The following is a 17888-nucleotide window of genomic DNA, read 5'->3' as shown; positions in this document are numbered from 1 at the left end:
AACTTTGGAGGAAGTGGTAATCCGTCCCAAAAGTGACGGTAAAGTGACGGATACACCACCAGCCGTATTACGAGTCCATTATATCCTATGGAACTCGTAATACGGCTGGTGGTAAATCCGTCACATTTGGGACGGATTACCACCTCCTCCAAAGTTGGAATAACCCCCTAAGTGTTTGTCAAGTTACTGATTTTGGTGTTGGGATGCGTTCTTAAAATTTGTGAATGGCGTTGGCTGACAGTTATAGATAAAATACATCGATTTCAAAGCGGCCAAAGCGAGATAAGTGAACGAAAGACAAAAAAATATATATTTTCTTTTATATACTTTCCCAACTGGGTTCTGGCCATGCCCGGCTGGCATAGCAACCCCCTTTCCCAGCAACTGTACACGTCGTCTTCGTAGCTAAGAAAGAGGTTGCGGTCCCTATGATCGCCAATGGTTTGCGATCTTGTGTCCATCTTTTTTCCCTTATTTCCGAGGTTTCTCGGAGACGAACTTTTAGGATAGAGCTGGAGACTTCACGGAAGAAGGTTAGTAGCTATAAGAAAGAACAGTAACCCAAGAGATGGTAAGAAAGTAAAAAGACAGATTTGTTGAGTCTGGGAGGACCAGTGTGTGGCATCCAATGCTTCCCTTCCTGTGGTCATGTGTGTGAACGTGCTTGAGCATGTGTGTGCAGTGGTGGAATACAAAATGATGCTTCCTGCGAAGCCAGTGAAGACTCAGGATCCTGTGTCTCAGAAATATTCAGACCCGGTTTCTATCTCTCGCTCTCTTTCCCGCCTTCCCTCTCACCTACTTCCTTCCGTCCTTCTACGTGCGCGTGTGTGGTCGCTCTGGTCTGGCGCGTGCTTCCACGAAATTAAGCCTGGCAAGTAAACTAGCGCCTACACATCATACACTGTAATGCCCACTGCACCAGCCCTAACCCTCTGTTCCCCTTCCCTCTTCCCATCCCACTTTCTCCCTCTCTGCCCTTTCTCTCTTCTCCCTTCCCCTTCATCACAATTTCGGCCTCATCTCCCTTCCTTCTAACAATCGTTTTCACCCACTCTCGACTTCCATTGAGCCACCCTGGTCTCCCCCCATCGTCCTTCTCTTCCCGTCCATCTTATCCTCTAGCCGCTGCGGCGGCCTCCTCCACAGAACACATTTTCCACGTGGCCAGTTATGGCACTTGGTGAGGTAATAACACCCCGGGGTATGAAAAGAAGGCGCCCCCTGTGCTAACTCATCCCTGTCGTGCCATGTTCAGGCCGGTATAAAAAAGCGGACAGTATATACGAGGGGTTGGTACTACCACTGACGGTAATTCCACCTGCAGACATAATGCCGCTGGTTTTGCGGTATCCGGTGGGAATCAGCAGGTTTTGCAAAAGTGACTTTGTAACGCCCTTCCAGGGCAATAATTGGAGTGACCAGCGAGAAAGCAGTTTTTGCACTGTAAATATCGAGTTGCATTGTACTGCACCAGTTTTGCATCTTTAGCAGAGACAAGCAGGTGCCCGTGAGACATCACGGAATGTCTCTCCTTCCATCTAGACGGGGTGGTCCTTGCAAAGGCTATGGTGAGATTAGAGGCGGCGGTTTCTGCATCAAAAGTCTGCTTCCCCTGGTGTGACCCTAAGTGTGTCATTAGAACGTAACAGTCCCAAGGGAGGCAGGGGGCGGGGTAGTGCGAGGGAGAATCAGAGACCTCGCTTCCTCTCCTCCCCCACCTCACCGCCAGCTCTGCAATAACCTAAGAGGAAAAGGAACAATGCAGACGAGGCTACCTTCATGCTGCAGCAGGATGCACCATTTCTACCAACAAGGTCCCCCGCCATGTCTAAACACAAGAGCTGCTGCCATCTTGTGGCCTTTGATGGTACTGACGCTGAGTGCGGATGGTACGCCGTGGCCCCACCTCCTTGTTCCGCTCCGGTTCCAGTGCTGCCTCAAACCCTTGAGGAATCAGCCGCTGTGTCTGTCAGTTGACTTCTAGCTAGCATCTCTTGCCTGGAATGTGGGTCGCGTCCAGATTTTGCAGAAATGCTGAATCTTTAGAAACAGGGGCACTGGCGAAGCAGAGTAGGCTTTTGTGTAGCAGTACTGAATGAGCAGGGGTGCCTCAAGAGCAACCCCTTCCTTGTTCGGACCCGCAGGGAACAGAGGTCGTCTTATGCCCTTCTGCGGTAACTACCTTACTCACCTTGGTTCAGAAGATGAGCGTTGTGCCCCCACGGGACTGTAGGCACCTCTTTAACGCCTCTCGTACTTTACTGTGCATTCAGGTGTGCATCTCAGTAGCAAACCTGGTGCCACTACTTCAGGGACACTGGAATTATGTGGCAGGGTTGACTAAATTATGCAACAAGAAAAGGCAAATTATGCGACCTAATGCGCCACATTTTATGATTGTATTACTTCATAATTTTGTGATTTTTTTTTCACATGTAAACACTGTACGTGAAAGGTTTGATCTCATTGGTACCAGTTAAATATCCAAATAAAGTAAAAATGAAAACTAACCAATCAATCTTTGGATAGGGCAGTGGTTTTCAAACTTGTTAATGCCGCATCCCCCCAGTTTGAAAAAATAAATCATCGGGCCCCCCTCAAAATGTTTCATAACTATTCTATTAGGTTGACAATGTTTAAATAAGTTTAGTCTTATTTAAATGTTGCACTTAAGTTCTGTTATCTTTTTACAAATGCAATAAACATTTTCCTGCTTAAAGCAAAGCACTATTATCTGCATAATCTTACTTTTGGCCAGAGCTTGGCGCTCCACCTCAAATCACTTGCCCCCGTAAGGGGACCCACCCCCTAGTTTGAAGACCCCTGGCACAGGGTGTTGAATTGTAAAGAACATGGGTCGCCACAATTTTAGTATCTTTTGATCTATTTGAGCTAGAAACATTTTGTTGTACTACAAATCCGATGATTATGCAGCAGATGATGATTTATGAGGCCAATACAGCAAATTCATTAAGTATTCCGAAAATGCCATGGGCGCAGAATTGCATAATTCTAGTGGCTCTGTCCTACCTTCGTACACCTGTCAATCACCTGATAACTAATAGCCAGAGCCTTAAGTGACTGACCAGTTCTCAGGCCCTCTTCACAAGCCGGCTGAGTAATATTCCTGGAATGGATACTTTTTCAGTCAGCTCTGAGTGGGATGGTGGTCCCGCACCCAAAATCGCCTAGTACAGGGATAACAGAGGAAAATATAAGGAGGACCTTAAATCTACATAATAGCCAATCTCATTTATTGGTTATACATGGTTGGTGTCATAATGTATTCCCATTAGTACCTAGCTAGGGCCCCTAATCCCAGAAAATTAGGAGCATTAAACATGTAAGAAATGTAAACATATTGTCATTCATGCAGGTGCTCAGAGGACACTGAATATACAATTAGTCAAACAAGTTCTGATAGACTACACTCAGTGGTTTATTAAATTTTTGAACTGACTAACCCACTCAATAGACTCTATTGGAATTTGCTCAAATAGTTGTTTAATCTGTGTCTTCAGAGTGCTCTGAATTAATTATTCTGCCCGAATGACACTGGCTGTTTGCATTCTTTAGAGCCCTGTTTTTTTTACCCTACCTGATCAAACCGGTATGGTGACGTTTACCACCTTTCGGAGCAGGAGAAAAACGCAAATGGCAAGTTCTGCAGGACTGGGAATTTGTATTTGGCGACAAACCCACAGTATCAGGCCCTCATGTTATTTCCCCATCTAGGGACTTTCATTCGTAATGCCACTTCAGATGAATGTCACTGTAAAAGGCTGAATAACATTGCCTTACTTTCTCAGCTCCACATCAGGTGGTTACCTGGAGCACATCACTATGCCTTCAGTAAAATTATATTCCAGCTTTAGGAACCTCAAGCAAGTGATGGGGAAGCACTTCTGGCAAGTCCTTTACTCTTCTCTTGAGAGATGTCCACTATTAACATCTCTGTCCTTCCGTGACTCAAGCCATGGGCGTAGAAGACTTTCACCCTTTTACAAGTGCCCTGGAGGGGATTGCAATATTTATCACACCTGGTAAAATGTGATAGTCCAGAGTTCGGAATCTGTTAGGTATGAAACATAGCCCCTATTCTGAGTTTGCCCAAATTGTGTCTATTTTTGTCCATTTTGATGCTTTGTGCACCAGAAAGAGCAGGTCCCGATGTATAAAAAAAAATTCCTGGGGAAAACTGTGGAGATCCAGCGATTATTGCACCCGGTGATCATTGGGTGCAGTAAATGCTACGTGCCTTATAATTCGGATCCCCGCACAAACAGGGATTTGAACAAGGACTGTAATAATCTGTGGCACCCGTCATCAGCCTCTTTATCCATTGATTCCACCTGAACAGTGTCTCGCTGAGTGTGTTTTATGACACAAGCATGCTGGGATTGTGAGGATCTACTCGTCCTTGTCACCTTGCACGACTTTCTATAGTGTAGGCAGAACAGTCTGAATAGTGATACACATGGAATTTGCATTGAATTCTGGAGCTCACATAAGGAGCTTTTTCAAGCCTTATGAAAAAGGCTTCATTTGTATTTACTTATGGAGCCCAGGGCTACGTCTGTAAATGGTGGAGGGCACCCTTGGGGTTACATTGGCTTAAATCATGGGTACTCACAAACTTTTTCTCGGGGGCCAAAATTGCAGTATGGTTTGCGGCTGAGGGCCGCACTGAAGTGACAGCGGGGGGCGGGGCTTAGAGGGGGAACAACCACCCTGCCCCCTTTTTACAGCGCCATCTGCACACTGCGCCATCTGCTCCCACCCCTACCCCAGTAACACACACAGCGCCATCTGCTCTCACCCCTACCCCAGTAACACACACAGCGCCATCAAAATGGGGCGACTGTTTGCATGATTTTATAAGGTATAGTTAAGAGAGAACGGTTAGTAGACAAAATTGTGACTAATAGTGGGCTAGGTTAGACCCTAGTTAGGTGGGATGCCTTATAAATCGGGTTTATCGGTTAATGGCCGTCTCCCGGGTCCAGTAATGGCACTAGTACATGCGTGTCAGCTCTGTCGCCCACTGGGCCTCCACTCTGAAAATCAGTTTGTTGTGAAAGCATCGGGTGGGGGGAGGGCCTTTCCTGATGATTATGGGTCGCAGCCGAGTCTTACAGTGTTCAATTAGAGCTGGGATTTCGCTACGATTGGTAAAGAGGCTACAAGCGTTTTCCTTTTTTTGTCGGAAAGCTACCCATTTAATGTTATTAGGTGTGGTATGTTGGATTTACGAATGTATTGACTAGTGCCTGCAACTCTGTTAAAATACGAAAAGAAGATCGGTGCTGGCCCTGAAGAACAAAGCGATGTATCTGTCCTCGGATTGTTCCTAATGGGGGTACATTATTCCGTGTAATACCAGAGTGGCACTGTGGAAGCAGTCAGTGTGTGCCTTGAGTTAATGGCAGCACCGCTTTGCCTTTTATTTATACAGAGTGCAGCTGGGTGCGTGCTGATGTGCCCCGGGTCATGGCTCCAGTGAGGAGAGACAGCACGCGCTGGTGGTAGGGGGGCAGACTCTGATGAAGAAGCCGGGCGGGGGCACCTGCTGTGCCATTCGCCCTGTGACTGTGGGCTGCGAGTGTGACGTCACAAGTGCCCGGTGATCTGAGTCTCCCATTACTACGTCATAAGGCACCTACCATGATCATTTCCATTATGTATTATTCAGTGTCCGGTTATTTGAAGACTTTTATCTTCATTATATTTCCAAACTGTAGTTGCCGAGGCCCAAAAAAAAAAAAAAACATATTTGCTACAGGAAGTGGTGAGCGAAAATGTCCAATTGTGTGTATAATGCTTGATGGCTTTTTGGGGTGCAAATTTAGTAAAGTGTGGGCACGTTTAAGCTATTAATGGTGTACAGTGGAATCGTTTAACCGTTATCAAAATAAGATATGTATTTTTAACATCTTAAAGCGAGTGACGTCAGAGGTGTAAAATGAAGGCCATGTGCACATTAAAGGCTGCTGACGTACGGTGAATTCACAGGCATGGTCTAAGTTGTTGTGCGTCTCGCGGGCCGCCAAGCTAGGTCCGTGGGGCTGCTGGCGGCCCGCGGGCCCTACTTTGAGTACCGTTGGCTTAAATAGACCCCCCCTCCGGTTTATGGTTAGTGTTGAGGGAATCTTGCCAGTAGTTTATCTCTAACCACCTTTTCTCTCACTCTCTGAACACGCACACATCTACACACACATTCACACACATGTATGCATGCACATGCACACGCATACACACAAACACTCACACACCCATGTGTATACGTGGGTTTGTGTTACTATCCTTGTGGGAACTTTGGTGTGATAACACAAGGCAGGCATCCACACATAGTCCTCAGAAGGACGGTAACACGTGTAGGTGTGTGGGTGCGCACGCACACACACACGCCACTTAATGCTGGTACTGCACTATGTTCTTATTAAAATATAGGATCCCCAGCATCTGACTCTCCTTTGTTAGGGTCGCCTTTAATCTAGCCTGAACTGTTACTACTTAGTGGCTATTACGCCTTGCTGTGAACCCGCACAAGTAAATGTTGAGGTGCCCTGGTACAGCTGTGTGTGAGCCTCAGGAGTGGAATTCCCCAGTGTGCTTCTGCAGGTGAGCAGTGAAGTGTCCTGTCAGATATCGCTGTGACCTTTGGTATTGGAACAGCACCCCGTACTGCAGGTCAGGATTGCAGCGCACTGGGAGAGCTGCATGTGAGTCTCAGTAGTAGAAGAGAGTTGTTGCGGCAGGTCAGAATTCAGATGCATATGAGGAGGTGTTATGGAGACCAGTCCTAAGCTGGCTGGACAGCTGGTACGGCACCAGATATGTCTATGAATTGATCTTGGTGTGGTAGAGGTGTGATGCACAGGGTTGTAGCTTCAGGGGGGTGTTTGGCGTGTTACACCCCCTAATAAATGTATTTCCTAATTGTTGGGTACAAGTGCTTTCGGTCAGGTATAGTGAGGTGTCTGTCGGATTTTACCAGGAATTTTTACACACAGACAAAAACACACGCACACACTGTTTCCCTCACTCTGTTTGAAAAGACTTTAAAAATGTTGGTTATTTCCCAAAATAATGTGTTTTTTCTCACTTAGTGCTCCTACCAATCCACATTCTTCTCCCTTTCCACTGTACCTTAAGCCTCTCTTGTGCGCCTGTATTTTAACATTATGTGTCAGTGTGATTGTTGGGAAATCTGAAGCTCATCCCCACCCCCAATTAAACTGAGTAAGCTACTCCCCTGGTGATGCTGGTGACCTTGGTCCATAGTATACAAGCAGTGAGTAGAGGAAACTGAACTCTCACAGTGTGATTAGTGTCTCCAAGTGTCACACTGAGACTCGTACTCTGCAAGGCGCTGGCCATTTTATTAATGAACATCATCAAGGTGCAAGGTCACCCTGCACCAAGGGAGCACATAAGCAGTCATGAGACTGAATATTAGTGGGTGCTCCAGTACAGAAATGAGGTGTGGTGGCAGAGGTGTCTGAGAGGGTTAAGGGCCTGATTCGACCATGGCGGATGGGATACTCAACCACAAAGGTGACGGATATCCTGTCCTCTGTATTACAAGTTCCAGTATATCCTATCAAACTTGTAAAACGGCAAGCGGGATATCCGTAATGTTTGTGATGGAGTATCCTATCCGCCAAGGTTGTAATCAGGCCCTTAGTGCTGAAATCTAAGTAGGGTGCCTGAGGGTAGGATGCAGGTTTAGTAGTTGAAAATTTTGAACAGGACTACAGCTCATAGCAGAAGGTGCTAGGTGATTGAGGTGGATGGGGCGCTGCAGGATTGAGGTCGTTTGACAGAGCTGTGTGGGTCCTAGTGCTAGAATTAGAGGCATTATGTAGCTAAGCATTTAGATGTACTAGCCGAGCTTTGTGGGGGTGAGGAGGGGGGAGGGGTGGTGTAAGTGTGACAGTTGCAGCAGCGCCCATAATATTTTGCTGGGTAGGGCCTAGGGCAGCAATGATTCCCTGGGTATCCCCATTAGGTATCTGTTTCCTCTCGACCAGCACCCCTACTCCAGAGCAAGTCTGTAGCTGGATGGCCACCCCTTATCTTTTGGTGTTTTGGTTCACATCCCAGTGGGTGACACCCAACTCTTAGAGTGCATGGGGTATAAGTGCTAAGGTCCTATCAGGGCACTGCACACTTTATAAATGTACCCATTAACAGCTGGAGCGACCCAATTCATTACACATGAGTCTGCAAAAACACTTTTAGGGCAAAAAGCACAACTTGCAGAGGCCCTTCTTGTCTGAGGAAAAGAAACCGGGTGTGTCTAGGCTGATATTCACTTCCAGTCTCAGCACCTGTGAGGTGCAAACCAATCTGCTCCGTCTATGAGCCCTTCCATGGAAGGGCTCCTGCACACATGGCCAGCAATGTTTGAAGTTACTTCCTAGCCTTCCTTTTCATTTAAATGCAACAACTGCTCATTTTGTTTCATTTTTTTTTTTTACTAAGGAGAGAGATAGTTTGTAATCTTGGGTTGCATCATCTGGAACTCAGTGTTTGACAGAACTGATTACAGCAGAGGTTGTGAGACCCACTCCTTACACACACAGTAGCATAGCTTAGTCAGTAAGAATTCAGAGGGTGTGAATCTCAAATTTCTCAACTAAAAACAGCAGGGTGGAGGTGTGAGATGACAGAGGTTATGGGTGGACTGTTTCCATGAGGAGCCGGGTCAGTACTGATTTGCATGGTCTATGTCCCTGTCTAGAGTGGCACAGTGGGTGACAAATGATGGGTTGGAATGTTACCCCTGGCGATTACCTGTGGGTGGACTATTTTCAAACATTTGTCCCATCACGTTTTGGGTGTTTTATTACCAGTAGTATGCCCAGGAAGCTGAGACAGACATAGCTTTCCAAGCCGACTACTGCCCAATTTTGTGAATGCCAAAAAGTAGTACCTTTGCATCAGTGGTGGCTGGTGACATTTGACAGTGGTGGGGTGTAAAAGTCGTGATTGAGTGTTATGTCGCAAGCGAAGCAATCAAGTGAGCCCGAATATGAGAAAGGAGGTTCAGGGGAGTTTTTTTTTTTTTTTTAAAGAGCGGATAAATAATTTCTGTATAATATTATCAGTAGAACTGCATCATTGTGAACATGTAATGCCCACTTCAGTGGAAATGTGCCATCTGTGAATGATAGTGCACTACTGCACAATCCTTTATTAATATATTTGCGACAGTGTGCCCCAAACTGCACGACCATCAGTTACATACCTTACCACGTTCCTGATGAACAGATGTAGCTCATTTGTGACATGTGTGGCTTGTGCTACCCTTGGATTTTCCACAATCCTTATGATTTCAGTTATGCAACATAGATGGCAGCACCCCCACTATGACAAATGTTACAACGTCACTGCAGCGTTTAATTAAGGCTCGCCAGATCCATAGCCTTTGACCTGATGCACTCCATTTTGAATCCGAGAATGCTGATGCTAATGCTGCACTTCACGACATCATCCTCAGGGCAGGATGGGTGTTGGTGATGATGACATATAGGCTCACCCTCTGGGAAGAACACTGCAACTGTGGGAAACTACCAGACCCGAATAAAAAGTGGCTAGCCTTTATTTCAGAATAATAACCTCATAAAAAAACTAAAGAAAAGTGCCAAGATAACAAAGTGCTAACAGTTTCAATGAGTAGAAAATGTGTCTTTTAAGATGTGGTGGTTTTAATGCATGGGTTGACAATGCTGTGCATGTGCCATGAATGGTGTGCATGAACCCTGAGTAATGTGGGTGCTTTGAGCAGATAAAGTGCATGTACTGTGGGTGAAGTGAAGTGTAGCTGGTGAAGTGCCTGAGCATCGTGTCTCACGGGGAGCTATGAGAGAACAGGAATCAAGTAACCACAGGAGTGTGGCAATAAAAACTCCCACGGGAGACACCCAAAACAATTTTTATGAAGTGAGCTCGAAAAGGTATAACTAGTTACATCCATCCCTAAAAACAAGATTCAGGGTACCTAGAAGGAATTATGTTTTTGCAAATTGGCGATGCTCTCTGTAATCCTGCTATTTCTTTCCTGAAACAAGAAGCCTCAGTTAGCGTCATTCCTTGTATTTCTTTGATTTGTATGTGCTCTTAATGGCTGGTCAGATGTTTGTCCCTTTGCCAAGCTGTACGATTCTTGCCGTGTGGTCTACCAGTACATTCCCTCCAGTTGCTCAGCACAGTCTCATGCCGGCCTTTCTTTGTTGCTGGAGCGTTTTATTGCTGTTTCATTGACCGGGGTGTTGGGTTGCAGTGGAGTCAATAGCCAAGGCCTGCTTGCCAGCCCAGCCAGAGCCCGCGGATGTCGTGTAAATCCCAGAGTGCCAGGGACCGCTGGCTTGAGAAGTCAGGGATGCAGAGCGTCCATTGCGGGCTTTCTGCCCCCTGCTGCTCTGCAACATGTGCAGAGTGCACTTCATAGAAGACCGAAGCTTTTGGGATGCCTTAATTCAGTGCAAGAATCAGAATTTTACTAATTGTTATGCTGACCCGTTTTATTTATTTTGTGCATGTTTATATGGTGCAAACTCGACTTGGAAGTATTGGAGCGCTGTAAATGAGCACTGAGAGTTGTTTACAATACACTAAATCAGATTCATCATTTTACATTTTTTAGGCAGAGCATGATTAAGCCACTTGCCTAGAATCACTGACTGGTGATCCAACGCCTACCCCTTTCCAGTTCGAAAGTCGACAGCTCTGGACACAACGCCACACCAGTTCTGCTCTTTAAAGCAGAGGTGCTTACTTTTTTCGGAAAACACACCATCATAAGGAAGAAGTCAGTGACCGAAATATTAGCTAAAACATTCTGGTAATCTGACTCTGACATAGTTGAAAAGCATTGCTTTAAAGTAAACAAGCAAACAAGCCTTGTTTTCAATGTGCTAATTATAACACACACCTATTTAAATATGAATATAGGCCTGCTCTTTGCCTTTTTGACAATGCTCAGTTTGGGTCCCACTATTTTGTCTCTCAGTCTCCGAGCCCCGGAAGAAACTTGCAAGTGCCGCTACAACTTAATCCTGTTGCACGAGTTGACCTGCGTGCGTCTCCTGAACCGATACAGATGCTGCTTCCTTGTTTTTTATAACATAGAAGCAGCGTCAGGATTGGCAGGAGCGGGCAAACCCAGCGCTCCTCAGGAGACCGATGAGTTGCAGCTGCAGCCGTCGCAGGCTTGCTAACGATGCACATAGGTGAAGCCTTAAGTGCGCATGTCGGGTTGGACGCAGAAAGGCCCCAGTCCAACCCGACATTGGCACTTTACTTAAACAAAGTGTTCTGTGAAGCTCCACCCGTGCCTGCCCTCCCTGCGCTCACTCACTCATTCTGACGGACAATCACACCTGCCCAGAAACGAGAATATCGCAGCCGCCCAGCCGGGAAAAAAACAACCTAAACTAAATCAGTCTTAGATTGAATTAGTACTGGAGCTGAGGGGGCAACACATGCAGTGGGGAGACGCTCGAGCACCCTAATAGGACAGCCACCCCTGCTTTGCACCCATTCAGGGAGCAATTCTATGGGAGCAGATTTACTATATTTTGCTAAATCAGTCATACATATATTTATTTTCCAGATCCCAAAAAAGAACACGTTTAAACTTCTTAGTGAAATGAGGATGATGAGAAAAAACAACAAATACATAACATACCGACTCAAGCCCCCCAGGCCTACCAGGGCAAGAATGCATTCATTTTGGGGATGTCACACCCCAAACACCCCTGTGAAGCTTCATCTATGTGCATACACCACAGACTAACAATTAATTTTCAGCTACTGAAATTCATATCCAGTATTTCCACTCTGTAGGCCAAAATGTGTAAAACATCCTACTAGCCAGGACCAAGGACATTAATGACCCTTTTGCTATCTTCTGACTAATAAAAGGCTTGTAACTTTCTTCATTGGACCACAAGCACGCAGTTTGCATGCCCCAGGCTGTCAACCAGAACAAGGTAAAGATGAGGGGCACATGTGGATGCAGGGCACGAGGGACGATAAGGGGTTGTTATAGGAGGGGGATACGGTTGAGTCACCACTTAAAGACATTTAAAAGAAAACATGGGTCAGATTCATCTGGATTTCATTCATCATAGTCACCTTTCTTCCTGCTCTATTCAGCAGTGAAAAGGTTTTCAAATGTTAACTTGTTCTGAAGGCAGATGTTCCTATGAATGAGTACCTGCATAGAATGGCTCCACCCTGCACTTAGCAGTAGAGATAGCCTGAATCATAAGGCTACTGAATTAGCATGGCAGTGCCTCTTTGTGTCAACTTTTTTCTTTCTAGTATGTTTTACTATCTAATTATGGGAGGCAGGAAAATCCTTATGGAATCCTTCCACGAGGAGGGAGAGCGTAGATATGCCTGCAAGTTGGGCGAAGTCAGGAAACTCCGGCCCAGGCAAAGGTGGGCAATGATTTCTTACTGTGGCTGATTCGGCAAGCCCTGATGAAAACTCCTGACCCTCCTCCATTGTGATGATTTCCTTCTCTAGGACGTCCCACTGGTTAGATATTCTGGAGCAGGAGATCATCGCAACCTGGAGCTTTATTCCTTATATCCCCAAATTTTGCAAAGTTATTCCTGATTCATTTGTTTTCGTTTTATGATGAGTTGTGAAAAAGTCATACAGACTGGATTATACCTCCCAAAAAAATTCTGTAGTCGTGAGAATGAAGATTACACCCTGTGTCTAGCTGGATCATCAGTACTGGTATCACTGATTAACTGACTGCTATTTTGTTCACCTGTTTAGATTAATAAGTGCTTTCAATTTCAATTAAACTTAGTGAAAATTTATTTTAGTAACCAATTAGTAAGGAAAATTCATGTTCTTGACAGAACTTCATATTTACACTTTACGTATGGCCACATTACTGCTTCTGTTTTTTATCCGCTGAAATATTAAACATTTTCAATCTGCCCTCCATGCCTGTCAAGCCTGCAGGCTCTCCGTCAGTGGAATGAGTCTACAAGACAGCCGTGAAACAAACAACAAATGCAGAAACAGGGATTAAAATACATGTTAGTTCTTTGCCCTCATTTCACCATCCCGATCATGTGCTGTGCTTTTAATTACTTACAGCAAAGGTTCCTCAGAACATAAGAAAACACTTGAGACTACTGATGTGAACACTGCAGGATGCTGTTTTAGTCTGGTGCTCTGCATCAATAGTGCCAACCAGAATGACCATAGACTTTCTTTATTGGTGCCCAGTTGTGAACATATGTCAGTGTGTCCTGCAGGGTGCCTAGCCAGCAACGGGTTGAGAGGCAGACTCATAACACCCAGCAAGGGAATAGCAGTGAGTGCTCCAGACCGAAGTGAGGTGCATCAGCAGGGTGGGGATCTGTGCTGGCAGATGTGTACGTGGGTCTGAGGAGGGGGGGTACTGCAGAGCAGGGCTGCAGTAAACAAAGAGCGATGCAATGAAGGGCTGGCATACATTGGTAGCATGGTGTGGAGGCGCTCTGGGGAACACACTTATACTTTTTGGTGCAAAACTGCACTAATGCAGATTTGCACCAAAAAGTTTAGCACCGGCTCGTGCCATTCCTGAGCACCAGCCAGGCACCATATTTATGGAATGGTGCAAGCGGGTGCAAAGGGTGGGCTAGTGTAAAAAAAAATGATGGTAGCCGGGTGGGGCTGGCGGTATGGGAGAAGGGGGTTTTACACCAAAATGTGACACTAGGCTGGTTAGAATAAAAAAAGATGTCTCTAACCAGCATAGCGTCATTTTCTGACGCAAAACCATCCATACCACATGACTCCTCTCTTAGAAAAGACAGGAGTCATGCCCACCACCCCAATGGCCAGCACAGGGGACCAGTGTCCCCTGGGCATGGCCATTGTACCCAGTGCCATGCAGGGGGCCCCAAGTTGTGCCCCCAATGGCACTTCAATTAAAAATTACTTACCTATACTTATCCCACTTACCTGGGATGGGGTCCCCATCCTCCGTGTCCCACTGATGTGGGTGGGGGTGTTCCTGGGGCTTGAGAAGGGCACCTGTGGACCCATTCCATGATGTTTAACCATGGAAATGGGTCCAGAGGTCCCTTAACGCTTGATCTGACCCAGCTTTGCACCATTATTTAGCCCCTCCTCCCACCCATGCGTCATTTTAGCATGGGGGATAAATATGGGGCTATGGGGTTAGCACTATTTTTTAGATTGGAACGCCTACCTTGTATCTCATTGATGCAAGGTAGGCTCATTCTCTAAAAAATGGTGCAAACTCTAATATTTTTTTTACGTTAGCTGGGTCTAACGTCAAAATATAAATATTGAGTTAGTTTTGAGCCGAATTTGCGTAAAAAAATGACACAAATTCAGCACAAATGGGTATTAATATGCCCCTAGGTGCTGCAGCACAGAATTGATAGCTGTAGTCCACACTTGAGATGCTAACTCTTCCTACTGTAGAGATCTGCACATTCCTCAAGGATATGTTGCGAGGCAGCAGTTTTGTGAGGTGGGCGATTGACTGACCCTGAATCTGTTCTCTCTTGCCAGGAACTGACAGCCAGCCAGCTGGGTACCATCACCACAGAGATCCGTGATGCCCCTACATTTTACTATGCTGAGGACTACCACCAGCAGTACCTGCACAAGAACCCTGACGGCTACTGTGGGATGAAGGGAACCGGTGTGTCATGTCCCATAGGGCTGAAGCTGTGATGCGGAACAGAGTATCGAAGAGTGCCACCGGCTATGGGGGGACATGAAGGTGCCTAGGGTGTTCCACTGTAAAAAACAAACTGAAAAACACATGTTGTCAAAATATAGGCCCAAAAGTAGACATTGCAAAATTCTGACCTTACCATAATATCTCCTAACAAAAACGTCTACCTGTATTTTAATCCTAAATCTAGCCGAGCTCACTTCCCACATCTTTTACAACTGGGTTAATTTATTGCTCTAACTCCATTCCTAGCATAATTTGGGTCTCGGGCGTGATAGTGGGCTTAGTTTGTGGTTTAAAGTTTTGTAGTAAGATGTTTAAAAAGGATTTTGGGCCAGATGTATCAAAGGGTTTTACCCATTTTGTGTCTATGGGAAAATGTGTTCATACATATGGCTCTTAGATTTTTGTTGTCTATATTTTGGGGTCTACATTTTGTCTGCCTGTTTTCACACGCTATAATCTCATGTAAAGTCTGTTGGTGTGGCCACCAGTGAAGTGAACAGAAATCGACTTACAAGCATGGGAATAAGGGGGGGTCCTTCCAGGCCACGGCCTCTCTGATAGGACAGTGGGCCCATAGCACCAATCAGTCAATTGCAAGATAGCTGCCTGACATGTGAATGGCTCTGCCGCATCCCTCCAGGACTTTCAAAGGCACAATCCTGACATAGAACTGGCTCAAACCCAGCCCTACCAAACCAGTGGCCTGTCTGGAACACTCCAGATTTCCATACAGGTCATTTTGTCTCTTCCCTGCACCAAAGATGGTTCAAGATCATTGTCATGCTTTGGTTTGTCAAGTTTCCAGCTGTGATCCACAGACTGCGCTCAATAAAGGCATATGTCTTCCATTGTCTGTATTATTATTATCATTATTTTTATCATTATTATTAGTAATAGTAGTAACAGTAGCAGTAGTAATAGTAGCCTCAGAATTTTTAGTGTGATCATCACCATTAGTAAACACCCGCATGGACTCTCTCCACCGAAAACTGCTGATTTATATTTGTTTAATAAGAAGAAAATAAACACTAAGCATGGGGGAACAATGGATTAGAAGATTGGGAGTGAACCTACGAGATGGATACACAGGCCCAAGCACTCTGGGCAGTGACAATGTTTACATTAGTATGACCCAAGGATCTGGCACTCGCGAGAGATGAGTGTCCTGGCAACGAAGGGAGTGGTGACCATAGAAGAAACGGGAACTGTAGACTTTGGCACTGATGAGAACTTGGGGCCTTGTAACTGTTGGGAGCTAGCAACATTGTTAGTGATGTGTACAGTAGACCTGGACACAAACAGAAAAGGGTGATCCTCGAGACAACTGGGGATGCTGCAAGATGGGAATGTGCAACACTAGTTAAAGAACACTTCAATGCTTTGCACAACCACTTATTCAAAAATAGCTGTGATCACAGAAGAATCAGACGTCTCCACAGCAGTTTCTGAGAATAGGAGTACCCAGAGGAAAAACATCACACATTTATTCCTAACTTGAGAAATGTGCTAGATTAAGATCGCTTGGATCTAGATTTCACTCCTCTAATGTACAGATGTATGCGCTATGTGATGGGAAACAGAGAGGTTTGACGAAAGTGGCCTTCAAACGTATTTACACAGTTATGAGGCTCTCTAATATAGCAATTTACAAAATTCATGCTTTGTTAGGCTTCTGGCTGAGAGGCGACAGCTGTTAACAGACGAACTAAGGCAGACAGGGCAAGTTATTCACTGAAAGGTTAGTATGACTACATTGTAACATCCTGCTCCATCCTAGTTTGAACCAACTGCTGCACTTGGTAAGAGAGACCGTGAGACTCTGCCTTGGCACTGTTTGAGAGTGCCCACTTATGTATCCTACACACTTGCCAAGGCATCAATTACAAGTGGGCCGGATGGGATTGAGGTATTTACTGAACCTGATAAAGAGGAAACAAGGAGGAAAAATAAAGATATTTCTCTTTGGTGCACCTGCCCTGGGGAGGTATATAGCTTTGATGCATTCCTAGGTTTACAGATTCTCGTAAATCTGGGAATGCATCAAACCCATGGGTGTTGCATGGGATCCCCCATTGCAACGCCCATGGAACACCTCCCTGATGCAGTGTAAAGCAACACAGGGACTTGCGTTGCATTACCTTACACCATATTTACGAGGCCATGAAAAGCCAAGCAAAGTGGCCTTCTGTGGCCTTGCAGATATGAATCTGCACTTTGCGCCACCGGAGCGTCACAAAAAGCAACATACTGGTGGCGCAAGGGGCTTAAAAATATGCACCTACATACGGTTAATAATTTATTCCTATTTTTTCACTTGGAAATGAGGGAAAATGTGTGCAATTAATATTGTAAGCACAATAAATCTTTTTTTGCCCTATTCATTTTTTGGAAACCAAAAGCTGTCAGGGGAAATTCTCACACAGCTGGGAATTCCGATCCTTGCACATACTCCTGTCTGCACACAGTCAGAATATAACACTCCGCCTGCAATCAGGGCTTTAGCCTCTGTGTTTTTCTGCAGCCGCTCGGCTTGTGACCCTACCTGAACTGGACTCTTGGGGGAAGTCATAGCTTCTTCAACCCCGTGGTGGCATCTAGGAGCTTTACCTCGAAGCTGCAGGACGTCCTGTGCCGTCTGCAGTCAGCTTGGCGAGAAGCTTGGTGACCCTTTGTGATCTGCTACAGGAAGATGCCTGAATTATTGTTTGCAATGACTCCAACAAACACCCCTTCAGTCTCAGGGAGGCTTTACAAATGTTACCTGGTCTCCAGTGTATTTTAAATTTACTTTTTCAACAGTTACATTCACCCTCTTGTATCTTGGAGTGGGAAACATGTCGATGTCATTGGTTAAAACTATCCTCCTCAGGGCACACAATATCTCCCCTGCCCTGAACTTTCAGTCGTGGTCAGACACCCTTCTAGTCACACGGGGCCCCACTAACTCCACCATGTGTGAGCTATATCCATGATATGGCGCACCATTGTGGTAGTTAGGGAAGTAGTGTCAACATTTGTGACGCTACTTCGGAGCTTTTCAGGATTAGCCTCAAAACATTGAGGCTAATCCTGCAAAGCCCAGTGAGGCCTATTGTAAACAGTGGTGTGCCTCTTTTTAACGCCTGCCCTGAGCCGACGTTAAGA

At 45.6% G+C, this 17888-nt stretch overlaps 1 protein-coding gene across 4 annotated transcripts in view; it reads left to right on the top strand.

Moving 5' to 3' along the window:
• LOC138284884 (peptide methionine sulfoxide reductase MsrA-like) overlaps positions 1–15590 on the top strand; it is a 169693-nt gene extending 154103 nt beyond the window's left edge. For all 4 annotated transcript variants that reach the window (XM_069224127.1, XM_069224125.1, XM_069224126.1 and 1 more), the window contains exon 6: positions 14570–15590. In XM_069224127.1, the coding sequence (XP_069080228.1) occupies positions 14570–14734 (165 nt within the window). In that variant the 3' untranslated portion in view covers positions 14735–15590. The remainder of the gene's footprint in view (positions 1–14569) is intronic.
• Positions 15591–17888: the final 2298 nt, after the last annotated feature.

The sequence above is a fragment of the Pleurodeles waltl genome, chromosome 3_1 (genome assembly GCF_031143425.1).
Source record: "Pleurodeles waltl isolate 20211129_DDA chromosome 3_1, aPleWal1.hap1.20221129, whole genome shotgun sequence".
NCBI lineage: Eukaryota > Metazoa > Chordata > Amphibia > Caudata > Salamandridae > Pleurodeles > Pleurodeles waltl.
This window is presented reverse-complemented; position numbering and strand designations above follow the sequence as displayed.